Source organism: Musa acuminata, chromosome BXJ1-9 (assembly GCF_036884655.1).
Source record: "Musa acuminata AAA Group cultivar baxijiao chromosome BXJ1-9, Cavendish_Baxijiao_AAA, whole genome shotgun sequence".
Taxonomy (NCBI): domain Eukaryota; kingdom Viridiplantae; phylum Streptophyta; class Magnoliopsida; order Zingiberales; family Musaceae; genus Musa; species Musa acuminata.
The window spans coordinates 6316047-6334007 of NC_088335.1; the positions used below are offsets into that span (position 1 = coordinate 6316047).

A 17961-nucleotide genomic window follows, 5' to 3' on the forward strand; every position below is an offset into this window, starting at 1 on the left:
CGATTTGTTTGGTTACGATTTGTTTGGTTGTTTGAGAGGTTGGGATAAATTAGTTTTGCCAAATATTCATCACTGTCGCGTGTGCGAATAATAACCCACCGATCTCAAAAAAATAAAAATCTCATGGATCTTTTTTGTGTGTTTCTTTTTCTTTTTTATTTGGAGTTTTTAAATCTGGTTTGAAATATCAGACAATTTTATTAGTCCTCCCTGAATTTATTATTCCTTCTTTAATAAATATACATTAAAAAACCCTCATATTATTATCCTGAAATTATGATTTATGATTTATTATTACGACACTCATCTAATTTATGATTAAATATTATCCTGAAATTATTTGCTAATGACAAACTTGGACTCAACTCAGATAAGATTTACCACTTTGGCTCTCCCTCTTTCCAATAGATATTATAGTTTATATAACATAAAGCGATAACTCTTAACAACACTAATGCTTGGTATGTATGAGCGATGCCTTTTTATGGCGTAGAGTTGTTAAGTTAGACTCAAAGTCAACTAAGATTAACTCGTGAGTTTGAGTTATAGGGAGTTGATGGAGATCTTATAAATTATGTTAGAATCATATCCAACAAAGAAAGCAATCAAAACATCTTTTATAAGATGATAGGTGATCATGCGGACGAAGCTTTAATAAATATATTAAGTCATCAGATGGTGCATTGAATCATTAAGATTACGATTAAAGAATAACAACTTTATTAAGTTAACTTCCTCGTCAACGTCATCCCATCGGTATCTATGTTGCCGACCTTATCTGACATATTGATCGATTAAGCGTAACATTAACATTAATTATTCTTCTCTCTTTCTCTCTCTCTCTCTCTCTAAGAGCAGTAAGCAAGAAGAAGGATGGTGTAGTATATTATATACACAAGCAAGCAAGCAAGAAGAAGAAGAAGCTACCTTTCTCACCACCCTCATCTGGACGTGGATTCCGTACTCAAATTCTCCAACGCTTCGGTCAATCTCCGATGCAAGAATCCAAAGCTAATCCATCCTCATCCTGCGATCGCAATCTTGTAACTATCGTGCGACATCGACAGCATCAACTCCACATTTCTTTATACTCATGACATGTCCACATGTTTCGATCAGGTGTATAGATGTAATATATACATGCATCCACCATCTTGATGACACGTACTCATTTGGTCGAGGCCATGCTATTACAGTCAAATTTACGTAATATACTATTCTTTCTATTGGTGGTTGACTTAATAACCACCTTACAGTGGGCATGAGAAGAACGACAATATGACCCAAAAAAAAAAATCAATTAGCTTTTTTTTTAATAAATTGATAATTTTAAGTGAAATTCTAATTGTTCAACGTCCATGTTGATTCAGATCGAACAATATCCTTCTTCGTATTAACCGTGAGACTAAGTTAAGAAATTGCAAGATTATATTATGAATATGTTTGAAAAAAATTATTTCGATGCTTAATAGTTGGCCTTGTTGGAGGATTCGATTGATTGTCGAATCTATATAAATAAATGTGATTGTGATAAAATAGATTTGATGTACCTTAGAGATTTTTTTTATAATGTCATTGTTAAAATTATATGTTTAAATTATGTAAACGATTATGTGCGATACAAGAATTACGTAAATAATTATGTGCTTTATTCGATCAAAAACTTGATCGTATCATTAGTCGAAACCTATGGATTTAAGGTAACGATCAATTTTATCAATTTGAGACTAATGTGTTAATTAGGTGGAGATTATCTATTGAGGTGTTTATCTCAAATCTGATGAATAAGAATCATAATCGGGTTGAATGTGCATTAATACACCTAAAAACTTGATTAGTTTTTTTATTATTTATATTTATTTTAGTAGCTACATCGGATTATTTAATAGCGGATTGCTTTTGGAGATCTATGCATGTCAAAGCCACTTAGAGAGAGAATTCGAGTTTTCTTTAATTGGATTATAATATATGCGTGATGTGAATAGGGATCGGAGGAATCAGCTCAACGGCTATGCTAGCCGAGAAATTTCCAGCTCTTGTATGCCGACAAAACTGCGTGTACCGACTTTGGTACAGACACACGTTGATCGAGCAGATACCTGCACTACTATTGGATAAAGAGGCGGATTTAAGTGGGGTCTACTTTATTATCGCTTTCTTTCACCAATTGGCTAGCACGTAAGCTCGGGGGTCAGTTCGTACGACCACGTGACGATTTGAAGAAAGCGGACGAACGAGTAAAACGCCCAAAAGTACTTTTTTGCCTACCTACGAAACTTGCCCTTTGAATTACCTGTTCTATTATTGAATGTTCTTTGTGGGTCCCACAGTTTTGCTGCTTATATTTATCCAGTTGCGGAGCAGCTAGAAGACGGGTTAACGACTGATGGTCGAGCAAACCATTACCGTAAACGGAGCCAACGAGAGAACGAACGAGTTAAACGTGATCCGTCCACGTGTCCTCCCTCGCTGGCTTTAAATCTCTCCCGAGTTCGTCCGAGACTTCCTCGAAGAAAAGAGCCGGCGAGAGAGAGAGAGAGAGAGAGAGATGACGAACGAGTACCTGAGGATGAAGACGGACTACGCTCCCGTCGGCGGGGACGACCTGATCCAATCGGATCTGAAGGAGCTAGGGGTCGCCGCCAGGAAACTCGCCAACCACGCCCTCATGGTCGGCGGCGGGCTAGGCGTCGGCACCACCTTTTTCAAGTTCCTCGCTTCCTTCGCCGCCATGTCGGTTTTCCTCGATTTAGTTTGTTTCCTTTCTCTTACGCCTCCTCTTTTTGTCCGTTCATAGATGATTCTGTATATATGCCGTATTCTGATGGGAACCATCGATTCTGATCTCGGGTGTCTTTTCTTTCCTTTGGCCTTTTCGCATTCCGCGTATTTGCAGTTGCTTCCGTGGTAATCAGAATTAGAGAACTGGCGATCTAACGTGTCCTGTGGGTTCTGATCTCGGGGTTTTCTTCTTTTTCTCGACATAGGACAAAGAAATTGTTTGGTTTTTGACCGAGTGCTGAATTGTGCCCTACTCATCTTTTAGAATCGCATGATTGTAAGTCGTAATTTATGTATGAGGTTGTCTTCTTGATGTGTAGATTTACTGTTGAAAGAGCTGAAACAATCTTGTGTATTATTTTTTAAAGAAAATCTTGATGATTTCACGTATTCTTGAAAATGACAGACATCCATACGTTTAATGGTTGTAGTAAATAACCTTCCTATGTGGGGTAAGGTTTCTTCATGTGGATACCGGATTGCATCCTATCGGGCGAAAAGATGGATCCATTCTTTGTAGCCACAGAGATTACATGTTCTCTGAAACATACGAATGGAAATAAGATGATAGCAAAGAATATCATGATGTTTTTTTGGCACATTGTTTTTCAGTTAAATTATTATTTTTTTTAAAAATAGATTAAGTTTCTTTCTTAATTCAATTTAGTTTTTTATAACTTAGATGAAAAAAATAGATGTGTTATGATTAACATATTGTAGCAAGCTAAAAAATGATAGATCAACTGCAAACCTTGAATGTGCAATATTCTGTAAATGTTGGATTAGAGAAGTGATAACACGAGGATTGGTCGGTAATCAGCGTAGCAGCAGATATGTTGAAGATAAATGCATTGGTGAACTATTCAATGATCTCTAGGGCATCGAAGCATTTACATTGTGTACTCAGATGAGTGAGGACTAAACCATAAATGAGATTTATTTTGGGTAACTTTTAGGAATAAGTCCAATTTTTTTTGGTATACTTCTTATTTATTAGGTCTAATCTATGATATAGCCAGTTCCAATTCTTCTTGTGATCTCTAATATGTTGGATGTAAACTTGGATACATAGTTAATCTGATCATATAGCATATGTTGACGAATTATGCAATTTCGCCACCAATTTTATCTATAACTTCCATGCTTTTATGTAATTGCCTCTGTAATCACAAACTAGTAGATAATATGACTTTTCAGTACAACTAACAACATCTTGACATCTTGACATAATAACCATAGTTGTCTATAAAACAAGAGCTTTGCTCTCCAATTACATAAAATTCTCATTTTTTGTTTCTTCTTCTGCAGATATCTGTTGATCCTTGATCGAACTAACTGGAGGACAAACATGTTGACTTCACTTTTAATTCCATATATCTTCTTGAGCCTGCCATCTGTACTATTTTCTTTACTGAGGTGATCACTTTGTTCCTTTTTTTCATTTGGAAATTTGTTTGGAAGCACCACAGAATGAAGGTAAATATTAGTTGCATCAATCATGTTGCGCAGATTGGTATCCTTCTACCAACAATACATAATGGTTTATCGCTCCAAGGTCTTGGTTTTCACCAAGGATTGTGAGGTTGTTTGAAGGTTCTAAATGATCAGTAGGTTTAACAGTTCAGACTGAACCCTTAGGCAGAATGTACGAGATAGAGTCAGTAATAAGCATAGCCTATCAACGGTTTGCTAAAAAAATATTAATTTATGTGACATGGTCATATGGACATTGTTTCTTTCTTTTATTTGGATGAGAAAGATGTTGTAGACACTCATATCTTACCCAGACAGCAGATCACGTTTTTAGTTATCCTATGATTATTTATAGTTTCTCTTTTCTGTGATATATATTTCATCATCCTTCTATTAACTTGCAGAGGGGAATTTGGAAAATGGATTGCGTTTATTGCTGTTGTCCTGCGCCTTTTCTTCCCTCGGCATTTCCCAGGTACTGAACCGAATATAGTCTAGCTTGCTTCATCATATCCTTAATCTTACTTGTGTGATCTAGCATGGCAAGTATGTTTGGCAAATGTGCTCAAATGCATATGCTCCATACATAATGATTGATATTTATTAAGTTGTGATTGATGCCAGAATTATCCTACATATTTGCATTGCTAGATAGTTTCCGCTTTCTATTTCATATTGCTCTATATTTTACTTCCTCATGTACCTACCAGTAATTAAGCAGATATATCACATAGCGATTAATATTTCTGCACTGTTTATCCTATATTTTTGCACTGCTAAATAGATTCCACTTTCTTTTTCATATTGGTAAAATTGACCTACTCGATTTCCGCACATATCTACCAGGAAATAATCAGATCTTCTGTATAGAGAATCACGAGCAAAATTCCTACACTGAACATGTCCAAATTAGCTCCATTTTGAAATAAGCAGATCTATTTGGACATATGTATAGGATATTTTATCTGATTCAAAGTTCTGGAAATCTATGACAATACTCTAATCCACTCAATCTGTAGTCCATTATGGTTTAGTTGGAGATGGAATGTTGCCAGCTACCTTAATCTTCTTTTCCACTTAAGAAGTTCCAATGAGGTTATCAATCAAAATCAAGGATATATGATCAGGAGTATTTATCGAAAAGATAACTTTGCATTATGTATTGTTATATTAATTCTCACAATACACTTTGTCGGGGAATGATCTCCCTCAAATCAAATGTCTGTTAAAGACAGGCTTTGCTTTCACTGGACTTCCATCATTTTCTCCTGGTTATAAATTGTTCGCTTTTGAGCATGAGTGATTTCATCAATAACATATTGTTCGTAAAGCTTTTTCCCTTAAAATGTGGGTTGACTTGGTAGTTTTGCCAAAACTTAAAGAAGCAGGAAGAGTATATAATTGTTTCCAACAAGATAATTGTGGATTCTAGCATTTTTACATTGAAGTTAGTCCTATGTATGGAAGTTTCTGCGATAACTTATCAATCATAAGTAAGGCACACATTAATTTTCATAGGACAATCGTTTTTCAAGTTTATCTTATAAATACAGGCCCTTTTTTTTTTTTTTCACTCATGCTTTGCTTTTCGCTGGAGTTCTCACATTTACTCTCTTTTTTTTGGGTGGGGGGGGGGGGATTCAGAAAGCAAAGTGTTGTTGTCCTGAATCAATATTCTTTCATGTTCTGATAGATATTATTGTCCGAGAGCATATCATAGAGTATTGCATTTTACCATGATATGAGGCGAATTTGAAACTATTCTTTTTCATTTGATACATTTGGCTCTGCAGACTGGTTGGAAATGCCTGGAGCATTGATCCTCCTCCTGGTGGTTTCTCCTGGATTTTTCGCTTACACGATAAGAGATGGCGTCGTCGGCGTCTTCATATGTCTGGCCATTGGCTGTTACCTCCTTCAGGAGCACATCCGGGCGTCGGGTGGCTTTAGAAACTCATTCACAAAGAGCCATGGCGTCTCAAACAGCATTGGCATCATTCTCCTTTTGGTTTACCCTATCTGGCGCTTGGTCCTGCATTTTCTGTAGGGCACCCGTCGCCATTAGGGCTCCAAAAAAGTTGTTGTCTGGCTATGAGAGTGTATTCGTTTGTCTACCAGATGTGAATTCTGTTTGTGAAGTGCTGTTCTCATTTGAAAGGTGAAGGCTTTGCTGTGTAAATTTGTGAGCAACTATTAATGTGAAAACCTCTAACTTAGATATATTGGTGAAAACTTATCTAAAATTATGATGACTGGTTGCATTAAGGTCAACTTCAAAGAAGCTGTTCGAGTGTCACCTCTGAAACATGGACATGGCTATGTGATCATGTGTACTTTCTATGATTTGAAGGTCCTGTTTGGTCACATTCCACATCTCACCGTCTATAATTGTAGTTTTATTTTTCTCAGACTATAATTTTAGTTTAAGTATTATTGGAAACATATTTCAGACTAATAATTCTTCGTTATTCCACGAATCATACTACAACTGCTTGATGAAAATATTAATATATTTATAGAAATGCCTTCTTATTCTTTGTCAATAAATAAAAAAACAAATTTAAGAGAATTAAAACAAGAATCCAAGAAAAAAAATAATACAAAATTTTCGGTAATCACTTTTTTTTAAATTAAACCACAGATAATAAATTTATTTTATGTATTTGATTATAATTAGGGAATTAGTATAAAATGCATAAAAATAACTCACATCTACATAACATTTATTTATTTATTTATTTTTTCCTGTCAAATTGGTAAGGAAAGAAAATGCCATAAACCTCCGAGCGATTTGGACTCAAAAGGACATTTAATTAAGATATTATATTTTATTATGTTTTACGTCCTCCCATCTTTTCGGCCAAATTAAGTGTGATGTAGAAATGAAGGAAAAGGATGCGTAGCAGCTATCCTTGAAATTAAATTCCAACTATTTATTTTATGTCCAACTGTCGCAACAACACAACACCCAGAAACAGAAACTACAAAGAGGAGGAACGATGGATAACTCACGGCGTGTCATGGAGTCGCAGGGCGGGTAAGAGAGACGGGTGAGGCGAAGGCCTTCTACCCTGTTCTACATGGGCCGAGTGGAACGTGCCAGCCACGTCCTCCCCCACGTCTCCGCTTCCGCCTTTCCCGGTACTTCATTTCCATCCACCACCACGCCCTTCCTCCTCCATCGACTGCTTCGATGAAATAGCCGCATTAATGCTTCCAACCAACCGCCGCGCAGCGAGAACAGCAGACAGAGAGAGAGAGAGAGAGAGAGAGAGAGAGAGAGAGAGAGAGCGAGGGGGGAGGGGATATATATTCGAAAGGAAGAAAAGACTCTCTCTCTCTCTCTGTCTCTCTCTCACTCTTTTACTCGTCATTAAAGCGGGCAGGCAGGTCATTTAATTGAGGCATGCGACCCGCCATTAAGGAGCTCCACCTCATCCCAGCACCTCTCTCTCTCTCTCTCTGTCCGTCACCGCCACCACCGACTACCGTCGATTACTTCAACCGGTCCGGGGACAACAGCGCCTCCGGGTCCCCGCACCGGATCCGGCTCGAGGAGAAAGCCAGGGAGGATGACGCCGTCGGGCGCAGGAGGAGGGAGGATGGACTCGTCATCGATCGGCTCCGGCGAGATGATGGTCCAGCGCCGGTGCTCAGCCGCCCGCTCGGCTCCGACGAGAGTGGGAAGAAACCGCGACGCTTGAAGAAGGCCGGGGACTTGGCTAGGGTTGCGGCGGCTGCGGCGCCGCGGTAGGAGCGGAAGGAGAAGACGCGCGGTGCTCGCGACGCGGAGTAGGATCCCCCGAACGGCGATGGCCAGCGCTTGCTCCAGAAGCCCCCCCGGTGCTGGCGGTACCGCCATGGCGACGCCGTCGACGCTTCCAGCACCATGCGCTCCGCGGCCAGGCTCCGCTCGAAGCCGAACGAGTAGGAGCGCTTAAGGAGGAAGTCCCGCGGGCCGAAGTGGTCCTCGGTGTGAAGCGGGGACGCTGCCGCAGGGGTAATCTCCGGGTCCGGGTCGGGGTCCGGAAGTATCACCACGCCGCCGGGGTCCGGCGGTGGGTCCACGAGGAGGATGTCGTCGAGACTGGGGCGGATCCGGGCGGCGCGCATAGGGGCGAAAATAGCCTCGTGGCGGAGCACGGCGGCGCGACAGAGGGGGCAGGTAGCGTGGGAGCGGAGCCACACGTCGATGCAGTCCATGTGGAAGGCGTGTGCGCACAGGGGCAGCGTGCGGAGCGTGTCGTCGTCCTCGAACTCCAACAAGCACACCGCGCACTCGCGGTTCGTGACGGCCAGCTGCTTGGCCTTGGCCCGTGAGAAGAGGGACACGGGCAGGGCCTTAATGGCCGCGTCGTCGAGGCCGTAGGGTGAGAGGAACAAGTCCGAGGATGACCCGAAGGACGCGGCGCCGCCGAAGGGCGGAGGGGACTCCAGGTCGGACGCTGCGGCCGTGGACTGAAGAAGCCGCCGTCGCCGGCGCCATCGGCGCCAGCGACGGCGGAGGAGGCGGAACTGTCGAGAGAGGATCCGGGCGTAGAGGACGATGAGGAAGGCGGTGCCGACGACGGCCACCATCGCGATGAGCGGTGGGCTGAAGTCGGGAGTGATCCGTGGCAGGTTTGGCTCGCTGCCGCCGGTGGTGACTGGGGACGGCCCCCACGCGAACTCGTATGCCGCAGACGGTGCGATGGGCGGCGCCGCCATCGTTGTCATCTCGGCGGTGGGAGGAAGCGGAACAAAGCAGCGGAAGAAGGCCATCGCGGAGGCTCGCTTCAACTTTATTTTCCACCGTAGGCGTGGGTTGGCCACTGTTTCTAATTGAAAATGTTTCTGCACGAGTCTTATAACTTAACCTGGTCCTGTGTAACGGGTAATCACATGTGGTGAATCGAACTATAATTCGAGTTCGTATTTAATGCGGAGAGCACGGTGTAGGTGTTCCCGAGGGACACCGGACGTGTATCGCGAGTCTTTGGTTCGACGAAGGCGGCTTCGTAGTAGCAGAAGCCCTCCCTCCGCAAGCGGCTTTAGATACTTGCGAGCGATCACGAGGTCTGCACGTGACTGGTATCACCCGCGATAACCATTTTTTACCCTGATAAAAAAAATCTATTATTAATTTGAACGATAAATGCTTTTCCCAATATTCTTGTCGTCTTTATCTTGTAACACGATTTGATCTAATTTCTTTGTATTTTAAGTTCAACATTAGCGGCGAAAGTATTAATTACCAGTCTAAAATAAAGTGCTTCATTTGCTAAAATTCAAAGAATAATTAAAACACATAGCAGAAATAAAAGAAATAATCCACCTATTATTAACATTCTTTCAAGATCTGCTAATCAAATCATTATTAATTAGTCTTCTCTTCAACGTAAAGTTATACATCATTCATATCCAAGTCAAGCTTCAAGAACCCACATTTGGCCCAAACAAGCCCATTAGCGACTTGGTCGCGTCCTATATAAACCGTATCCGCAAGTTACCCATCGGCTTTCGCGAGGCTTCAGATCGACGGCTAGGGTTTTTCGAGAGAGCGGCGAGGGAGGGAGAGAAGAAAAGGATGTTCTTGGGAGGTTTTCCCCGGCGGCCGGACAAGGCCACGGCGTACAAGAAGCTGAAGACCCATCTCACCATCATGGGCGCGTGGATCGCCGTCATCCGCGTCACTCCGTACGTACTCCATTACCTTTCCCGGGAGAAGGAGGAGCTCAACCTCGAACTTTGAAGGCCTCTCTTCCCTCGCATCAGGTTCTTCCCTTCTTCGTCCCGTCTATCATGAATCGTAGTGGAACGTAATTGGTTTTGAAGATTTTTCATTCTTGAATCGGCAGAGAGATTGGTGGTCTTGATTTGATCCCTTCTAATCGCTTTATAATGGATTTTTTTTTGGATTTCAATATGCTAATGTTGTTGTCCGTGATCTATGAATGGCATGATCAGTTAGCCGTAACATAGTACCCGGGCTTACTCGAGCTACCTCATCATTCCTATTAATTCTGATTTAAATCATTGGTCAAATTACTTAAGCTAAAATTAATAGTAGAATACTCACAATTTTAATCTTACAAGTATAATATTCTATACCTTATCATTCTTTGTCAAGAAACACACTAACCCTTTTGGCCATCAGTTCCGAGATTGTCAATCTATAAATATGTGGCCTTGCCACACTCTTGCAGATCCTTGAACCTCTTCCATCAGCCTTGAACTTTGCCAAGGCTTATTCTGCTGTATCAAGCCTTGGAACATCAAATGGACCCATATACGTGTTGATTCAACAAGGTACAGATTTGGATAGCCCGTGTGCATCATGATTCGTCTTTTCCAGCAAGAAAGAGCCCAGCATCGGTCCAGTCTGTAGAGGTCCCTTTTAGGCTCATACAAAGTCCCTTTTAGATTGTTCTTGTAGTTATTTTAGTAGCTACATAGGGAGTGTTTGAGTCATCTTTAACACTATTTGGTGTTTACAAGACTTGATCTGATTATATATAGGTTGCTAAGCTGTATAGCTATTAGGATTCCCATCTAAAGAGTTCTGAGTTCTTAATAAGAATTTGTGTTTGACAAGATGAGCTTTTCTCCATCATGTAGGTCTAAAATCCACTGCCCCTCAAAATTAGAGAATAATTCTATGCTCATCTTTCGATCTCAAGAGTGCCATAATTCACCAACGGATCAAACTGTAGACTTTTTAAGTTCGACTACGCATCCAACTTTTTATGTCGGCCAAGAAATTAAACACAACATATAAAAATCTTTGATTGATATCTAATAAAAATATTATCTATTTCTTTTCACATATTTAAATGGGGTGTATGAAAATAAAATAAAATATCGAGAAACGTCAATGCTAGTAAAAGAAAATGTTCCATTGCCGGGATTTGAACCCGGGTCGCCTGGGTGAAAACCAGGTATCCTAACCGGACTAGACGACAATGGATTTGTTGTTTGAGGATAACCTCATATCTTCTATATGAATTCTTTAATTAACGTAGGAAGCTACACGAGACATCACCGCCACTGACTGCTTCCTCGTGCCCCCTTTCTTGAAGGGCAAGCCACGTAACCTCCCTAAAAGGCCGCCGCCGCTCCAAGCTGTGATCAAAGCAACCGAGTTGATCCTATACAAGTCTTAAACCTCGACATTTAGCAGAGTACCAACCATAGCATTCATTATAGCTTATGCAATTGAGAGTTTCACGGAGGCAGAAAGGTTTTGGAATGCCAACAGGGAGAATCCTGTCCAAGAGTCTGGAAAATAGCCAGATAACAGGTAGATCATCTGAGCCAAATTTATCAGCCACCACGAAACATTCTCGACCATGGCCGCTGCTCTCACTCCATGACCAAGCTCGACCACAAAGATCCAGTTCAGAAGGAACTGAATGCCCAGGTTCACCCCAGCGATCACAGTCATCACCCACACCCTTCTCTGGGACTCAGAAAACTTCTGCAGGGGGAAGTTCACAGCGTAAGCAAATAGCTGTGGGATCACTCAGATGCGGAATCTGCCTGCGACATCTGATGTGTCATCGGGCTGGTGCAGCAGCTTCAAGATCGGCGCTGTGAACACATAGAGGGGTGTCAGAGCCGTGGCTGTCACTAAGGTGATGATCCATGATCTCTGCATGTAGATTCCTAGTATGTGTAGTTGCCCGGCACCCACGGCTTGGCCACAGAGTGTCTCCAAATCACTCCCCATGCCTAACTGCAGAGCATTCAAGGAAGAAGAAGAAGAAGAAGAAGAAGAAGAAGAAGAAGAAGAAGCAGCTGAGGTACACTTGGATCCAAAAAGTTAGATTGATATCAGTGGATGGATTACCAAGATTCCATAAGCGAAACCTTCGACGTTATTCTAAACGACCGACACGGCAGCAAGCAGAAGCGTATCGAGATGCCCGGTGATCGAGAGTATATTGTTAGTCAATATTCATCTGATACGTCGTCATATGATGAGCTGCCCCCTCTTATTGCTCGCAAGAAACTATGAGGATATTATTGAGGTGGATTAGAGATTATGTTTTCATAAAATATTTTATATAATATTTTATCTTTTTATGTTTAAATATAAAAGCTTATCTTTAAAATTTTATATACAGAAGGAGATGATTAAGTTGGATTAGCAAAAAAATTCATTAAGTAAAAAATTTTAGTTATTTTTCATCAATTATTAAATAAGATAAAGAGATCAGTATAGATGTCATTAACGGAATAAAAACATGATGAATAAAATGACAAGATACGAGTCTTATATGATAACCGAGTATCTTTAAGATTAAAAATAAATTTTATAAAATATTTTTTAAATTTATATATTTTTTTATCAATATAAGCATTGGACGATTAAGGAATAACATAGAGAAAAAATTTATATTATTGAGATGAAAATGCTACAATAAATGTGTGAAATTCCTAAGAAACATGAAAAAAAATTATTTATGAATAATTAAGTATAATTATAAATTTTTTAAAAAAATAATCTAATATAATATGAACATATATTCAAAAGATCTGTGATAATTAGAAGATGTGAAATGATTATTATGAAGTCGTATAAAGTCTTTAATTAGAAAAATATTTTTAACTTAATTAAACACATAACTATATATATAATAAAATTTCAAATAATTGGTTGAAACTTTACGAGTTTATTGTCGTAATTGTATTAAAGACTTATGTGGACATAAATGTTACTCATAATTTTGTTTCTTAAACTTTAATTTAGAGAGATAAATACAGAATTTACTATTGTAAGATGGATCAGTCTGTCGGTCTAAGATTGATGTGTACATGCACACGATAACATTACCGGGCATGCAGCAGAAGGGTGTCATCCCCTCGGTGATGGTGCTTCCTGGGTGTAGATGTAGTCGGCGTGAGCAGCCAGGGCCCTCCTCATCAAGCCTTCATCCACCCCCCCCCGACCCCTTCCCGTCACATCCTTCCACCTTGTCTGCCATCTCCTCCTCCACACCCTACAGCAGCCAAGAAACAGAACATGTCAAACCAAAGGCACCAAAAGCTAAGCTTCATCTCCTCCTTCCAAAACGGTACCTGAAGGCTGGTCTTCTTCGGATCCACCGCCTCTGGCCTCCCTGCATGGCACAAAGACACAAGTACAGGAGGAAAGCAATGAACACAAAGGTGATCCATTTGGACATGGTGCTGCACTCCGCAACAACTCGAAGGAGAGGGAGAACACGGAAGCACTTATTGGAATTGGCGAGACATGGGTAGGGTTTGAGGGGGTCTAAATAGAAGTATCATAAACTGCGCTTTGCATTTCCTCGAACGAGTGGTGGGCTTCCCTCGTCGGTATCGACGGAAGCTTGCGGCGGCTTCGTGGCGATCGGGTTGACTAAGTCAGCTACGAAGAAAATCTAATCGACTTAGTTCTGACGGGATCTAATATATCTGCAACAATCATCTTCGAGAAATGTGCTGCATTTAAGATCCAACGTGATACACATTGTCTGAGGGATTCTGCTTCAGACTCTTTGCACTTGCTTCTGCAGGTCTGCAGAAATTTTCTCATGGTTTCCATATTGCAATAGGACCACAAGCCAGTTTGCACTGTCCATTTCTGTTGCTATCTGGGAAAGCTTGATGATGCTTTAAGCATTTCAACATATAGACTCTTTTCAGACAGGATCCAGAGAGGTTATCTTGTCACCCATCTTTTTTTGGCTACAAAGTCTTCTCATTTGTGGTCCATTTCATCGATGTGATCTTCCGTAGTCTTAACATGGAGAAATATGATTCTTTCATCCTCCGAGCTTTCCAGAGATCAGAACTCACACGATAGGCTCTTCTCTTCAATCTGCAACCTTTGGTTTATCCATGACCATCAAAGGGATTGACGCTTGGTTTGGTGAATGAGAGAAAGTGATGGTGCAGTAACACTGCAAAGGAATCGGCTTTGGTTTTTTTACTGGCAAGCCTTAGCTGTAAACTGATTGGATTCGTTCCTTCTTTGTCCCCTTTATGTTCTGGTGAAAGGTCCAACTTTGTTGTCTCTTGGGCACTTTGTGGTAGAATAATGGATGTAATCCTTCATGGCTCTAAAGATCTCCAGCTGTTGGGTGTTTGATAATATGCCTCAACATGGTTCTTCTCTTTTCTCTTTGTCTGTGTATAGGATGCTGCCGCTGCTGCTGCTGAGTTCACCTTTTGCTTTTAACTTGGTTGGTACAAGGCTGCCCAGTTCATTTGTTCCTTGTTAACTCCTGCAAGAAATGACCGGTCAAACTCCTCAGTTTTCTCTTTAGTAAAGATCCTCTCGGTCGCTTGGGTTATCTCCGTCTATGCTTCTCCGGCAATTCTCTATATCCGAGTAATGAGAGGTAGTGGTATGCTCTGGCTCAGCCCAGCAGTCTGAGGAGGAGGAGGAGGTGGTGAGCGATTGAAGATGTACAGAAACGAAGCTTCTGCACTGGAAAATGCTGCTGAAGATTTTCTTGATACTGACTGGGGTCCCTTTTCATCACTGGATCAAAATGTATGGCTGAAAGAGACAGCTGGTGTTTTCTCTCATGGAGGTGTCCCAGAGACCACAGAGATCGGTGCTTCTCATGATGGGACTGGGCAAATTGCAAGGTGTTCATCCTTTGGCACTGAGAAGCTCCCTGACATGCTTGGTTCCATCCGGACTCCATCTGCTGCAAGCAGTGAGCATCAAACCTGGAGCAGGTGTACACAGAAGAGAAGGAAGGAGATGTCGGATTGGTTTGCTCCGAGTCCACAATCCTCATTTGATGCAACTCAAGTAAGATAAAACCTTTTATTTTCACTGTTACCTTTCTTAGTTCATCTGATGCTATATCAGCTAATAGTTTTCCATGATTTCTATTCAGAATGCCAATACTGAATGGCATAAGGATGTTCCAGTTGACATTGTAAATAGTGCAACTAAGAAAGATGAGAACAAGGAATATGACTGTGAGCAAAATGCAGATGCCAACTCCTATAATCTCGATGCTAAACTTGCCGAGGAGTCCCACCAGATTGTTGGTGTGACCAAAGAAGATCACGTTCGCTCTCGAGCCAAGCGGGGTCAAGCCACAAATAGTCACAGTCTTGCAGAAAGAGTTAGCATCGATCGAAATAAACATATTTCCATGAACTCTTTGACTCTGTATCTAAATTTACTTCAGTAACTTGCAGGTTCGAAGGGAAAGGATTAGTGAAAGGATGAGGTTTCTTCAAAATCTTGTTCCAGGGTGCGGTAAGGTAACAACCATCTTTTAATGCTTTATTAAGTCCATATTTGGTTGCCATGAATTCTTTTTGAGTGGCTTCAGTGCTCGAATACTGTTGTAGATTACTGGTAAAGCAGTAATGCTTGATGAAATTATCAACTATGTCAAGTCACTCCAACAGCAAGTTGAGGTATGCATTCAAATGATCTTCCAATCTTGAATCGTCGCCAACGATGATTCTTGTGCAAAAGCTCCTTTACGTAAGCTCTTTTACATGTACATGATTGTTCGACCGCGCTTGTTGTCACAGTTCCTGTCGATGAAGCTTGCGGCGGTTCATCCAGAAATTAATTTGAATGTGGAGCAGAGTCTTCTGAAAGATGTAAGACTACTATACTCTGATGGTAATGGTTTTGTTTTCTGGTGACCTTTTTGTCCCCAACTTCAGCAAAACATATAATTTGTTTCTCTTCTTTCACCTGCACTTGGTGTTGTTTATTGCTCGGGGAACATGATCACCTGCTTGTTTCATTGCTTACATCAATTGGTCCTTCACTCGAAAGTGTGGAAGTCCAGCTGCTCCTGGGTACTGTTCAAGATTAAGCACCTACCAGTCTAATGGATGGGGAAGCACACCGACAGGAATGATCTACCCACTTGCACACAATTCAGGGACTAGCATCTCTCAGATTCCCTCCATGGCTCAGGTAAGTTGGAACCTTGTTCGGCATCGTCAATTACGCCTCTTCGATTAGCTCTTCTGATACACTTTCTCCATGGAAAGGCATCAATTCTGTGGGATGCTGAGCTCCACAATGTTCTCCATATGCACTTCAATTCAGATCCCCCATCCAGAACCCAATAGATAAATGGAGTGCCTCCAGACAGAGTGCTGAATGATTCATGGAAGAAAGTAATAAGATGCTTTTCTGCTTTTTATATGGGTATGTCTACTGGTATCAGGAATTCTTACAGAAAACATGACACTTGCTTCATGTATAGTCAGAGTTAGATAGTTGCTGGACTGAGGAAAGCAAGTCTCTGGTGATGTATTTGTTGTTTGGTATGTGAAAAAGGAAATTGTGTTGGATTTTGCAGAAACTGTTTATTGGGTTTTAATGAATTATTGTTTCAAGAATAGAGGACTGAGTTATTACATAATCTTTATACATGACTATGGCTATATGCTTTCATGATTGGTATCTTCTGCTCACTTGGGTGCTTTGTTAGCATGCCTGGTTCATATATGACAGGGAAAGGTCTTTGCTGGTGGCTGCACCATTTCATTTGGCTCTTCCACCAGTACTAAAATTTGGTGCCAAAATCTCTCCACAGTGAAAATTCACCACAATTAATTTACCCAGCACCAAATAAATGTGATTAAAGCCAGTCTCAGAACCTGGAAACTTAATATATGAGTCATATTTACACAAAAATTCTAGTTTCTCCTCGGGTATGTGATGTTTGAATCTCATAGTTTGTGCTGGTACTTCTTTCGGGACACAAAAGCTTATGAGGTAATAAAACTAATTATGAGAGCCGATATTTAAAAGAAAAAAACTAATTATAAATTATCTCTTGTAGTTATCTATATTTAATATTCTGATCATTATATTTTTAAAAGTTACAATCAAATTTCTATACTTATAAAAGTAAAATATTTAATCTTGTTTCTTCTCATGTCATCAACGGCTCTACCGATGTAAATACCATATGTGCTATCACATGAAAAAATAACACTAAAATAAGATTAAAAATATAATTTCATAATACTATTCTCATCGATATTAATTTTTTCTTATGTAACTTATGTGAAAGCAATAGTTGAGAAATCAACGGTTCTATAAAAGTCAATGAACGAGGGGGAGACGAGAGGACAAGAGAAAAAAATCTTTTCCGCCCAATGCTTTATTTTTCAACAAAACCTCCAAAGATAAAGAGAGAAAATGTAAAGCAATTAAATAACATTGTTTCAACAAAATTCTTCTTTTTCTTTCTTGATTTTTTTTTCTTTTGGACGATGAGAATAATACTATAAAAATATAGAGTTGATAACGTGAGAAGAAATAAGATTAAATATTTCACTTTCATAAATATATAAATCATAATATAATTTTTAAAAATATATGGATGAAAATATTAAGAATAATTAATTACAAAACATACTTAGTAATTATTACTGACCTGAAAAACAATATTGAACTGTAATTGAAATCCCATAACAAGCTCGGAGTGGAACTATATGCACTTCCACATAGAGCACTTTGGGAAGGACATCAACCTGACGTAAAGATCATATGATGACATTGTCATTGTACATTCCCCATATCTTGTGACTCGAATCTGCTCGCCGACAACGTTGAGAGACCCACCAAGAGGAATGAGATGCCCCTAAAAAGAAGGAAGTAGAAAAGTACACATAGATACCATTGAGATGAGGACAAGCTTATGGCTGAAGCAGTTTACATAAGAAGGAATGCAAGTCCGATGCTCTCTCTCGGAT

At 40.5% G+C, this 17961-nt stretch overlaps 3 protein-coding genes and 1 non-coding gene across 4 annotated transcripts; 2 read left to right on the top strand and 2 right to left on the bottom strand.

Moving 5' to 3' along the window:
• Positions 1-2491: 2491 nt before the first annotated feature.
• On the top strand, positions 2492-6500 carry LOC135592780 (cold-regulated 413 plasma membrane protein 2-like). Its single transcript, XM_065082439.1, has 4 exons — positions 2492-2733; positions 4090-4197; positions 4659-4729; positions 6048-6500. The coding sequence occupies exons 1-4, from the start codon at positions 2549-2551 to the stop codon at positions 6299-6301; spliced, it is 618 nt and encodes a 205-aa protein (XP_064938511.1). The 5' UTR covers positions 2492-2548; the 3' UTR covers positions 6302-6500.
• Positions 6501-7166: 666 nt separating this feature from the next.
• Positions 7167-9243, bottom strand: LOC103997340 (RING-H2 finger protein ATL65). The gene has a single exon (XM_009418521.3). It carries the CDS (start codon positions 9013-9015, stop codon positions 7750-7752), a length of 1266 nt encoding a protein of 421 aa, XP_009416796.2. The 5' UTR covers positions 9016-9243; the 3' UTR covers positions 7167-7749.
• Positions 9244-11126: 1883 nt separating this feature from the next.
• TRNAE-UUC (transfer RNA glutamic acid (anticodon UUC)) lies at positions 11127-11200 on the bottom strand. Its single transcript has one exon. It is a non-coding gene; the product is annotated as a tRNA-Glu (tRNA).
• A 3202-nt stretch (positions 11201-14402) lies between these two features.
• Positions 14403-16596, top strand: LOC135592781 (transcription factor bHLH74-like). The gene is made up of 7 exons (XM_065082440.1): positions 14403-15025; positions 15114-15347; positions 15424-15489; positions 15580-15648; positions 15769-15840; positions 16022-16165; positions 16243-16596. The coding sequence occupies exons 1-7, from the start codon at positions 14669-14671 to the stop codon at positions 16321-16323; spliced, it is 1023 nt and encodes a 340-aa protein (XP_064938512.1). The 5' UTR covers positions 14403-14668; the 3' UTR covers positions 16324-16596.
• The last annotated feature ends 1365 nt before the right edge of the window (positions 16597-17961 follow it).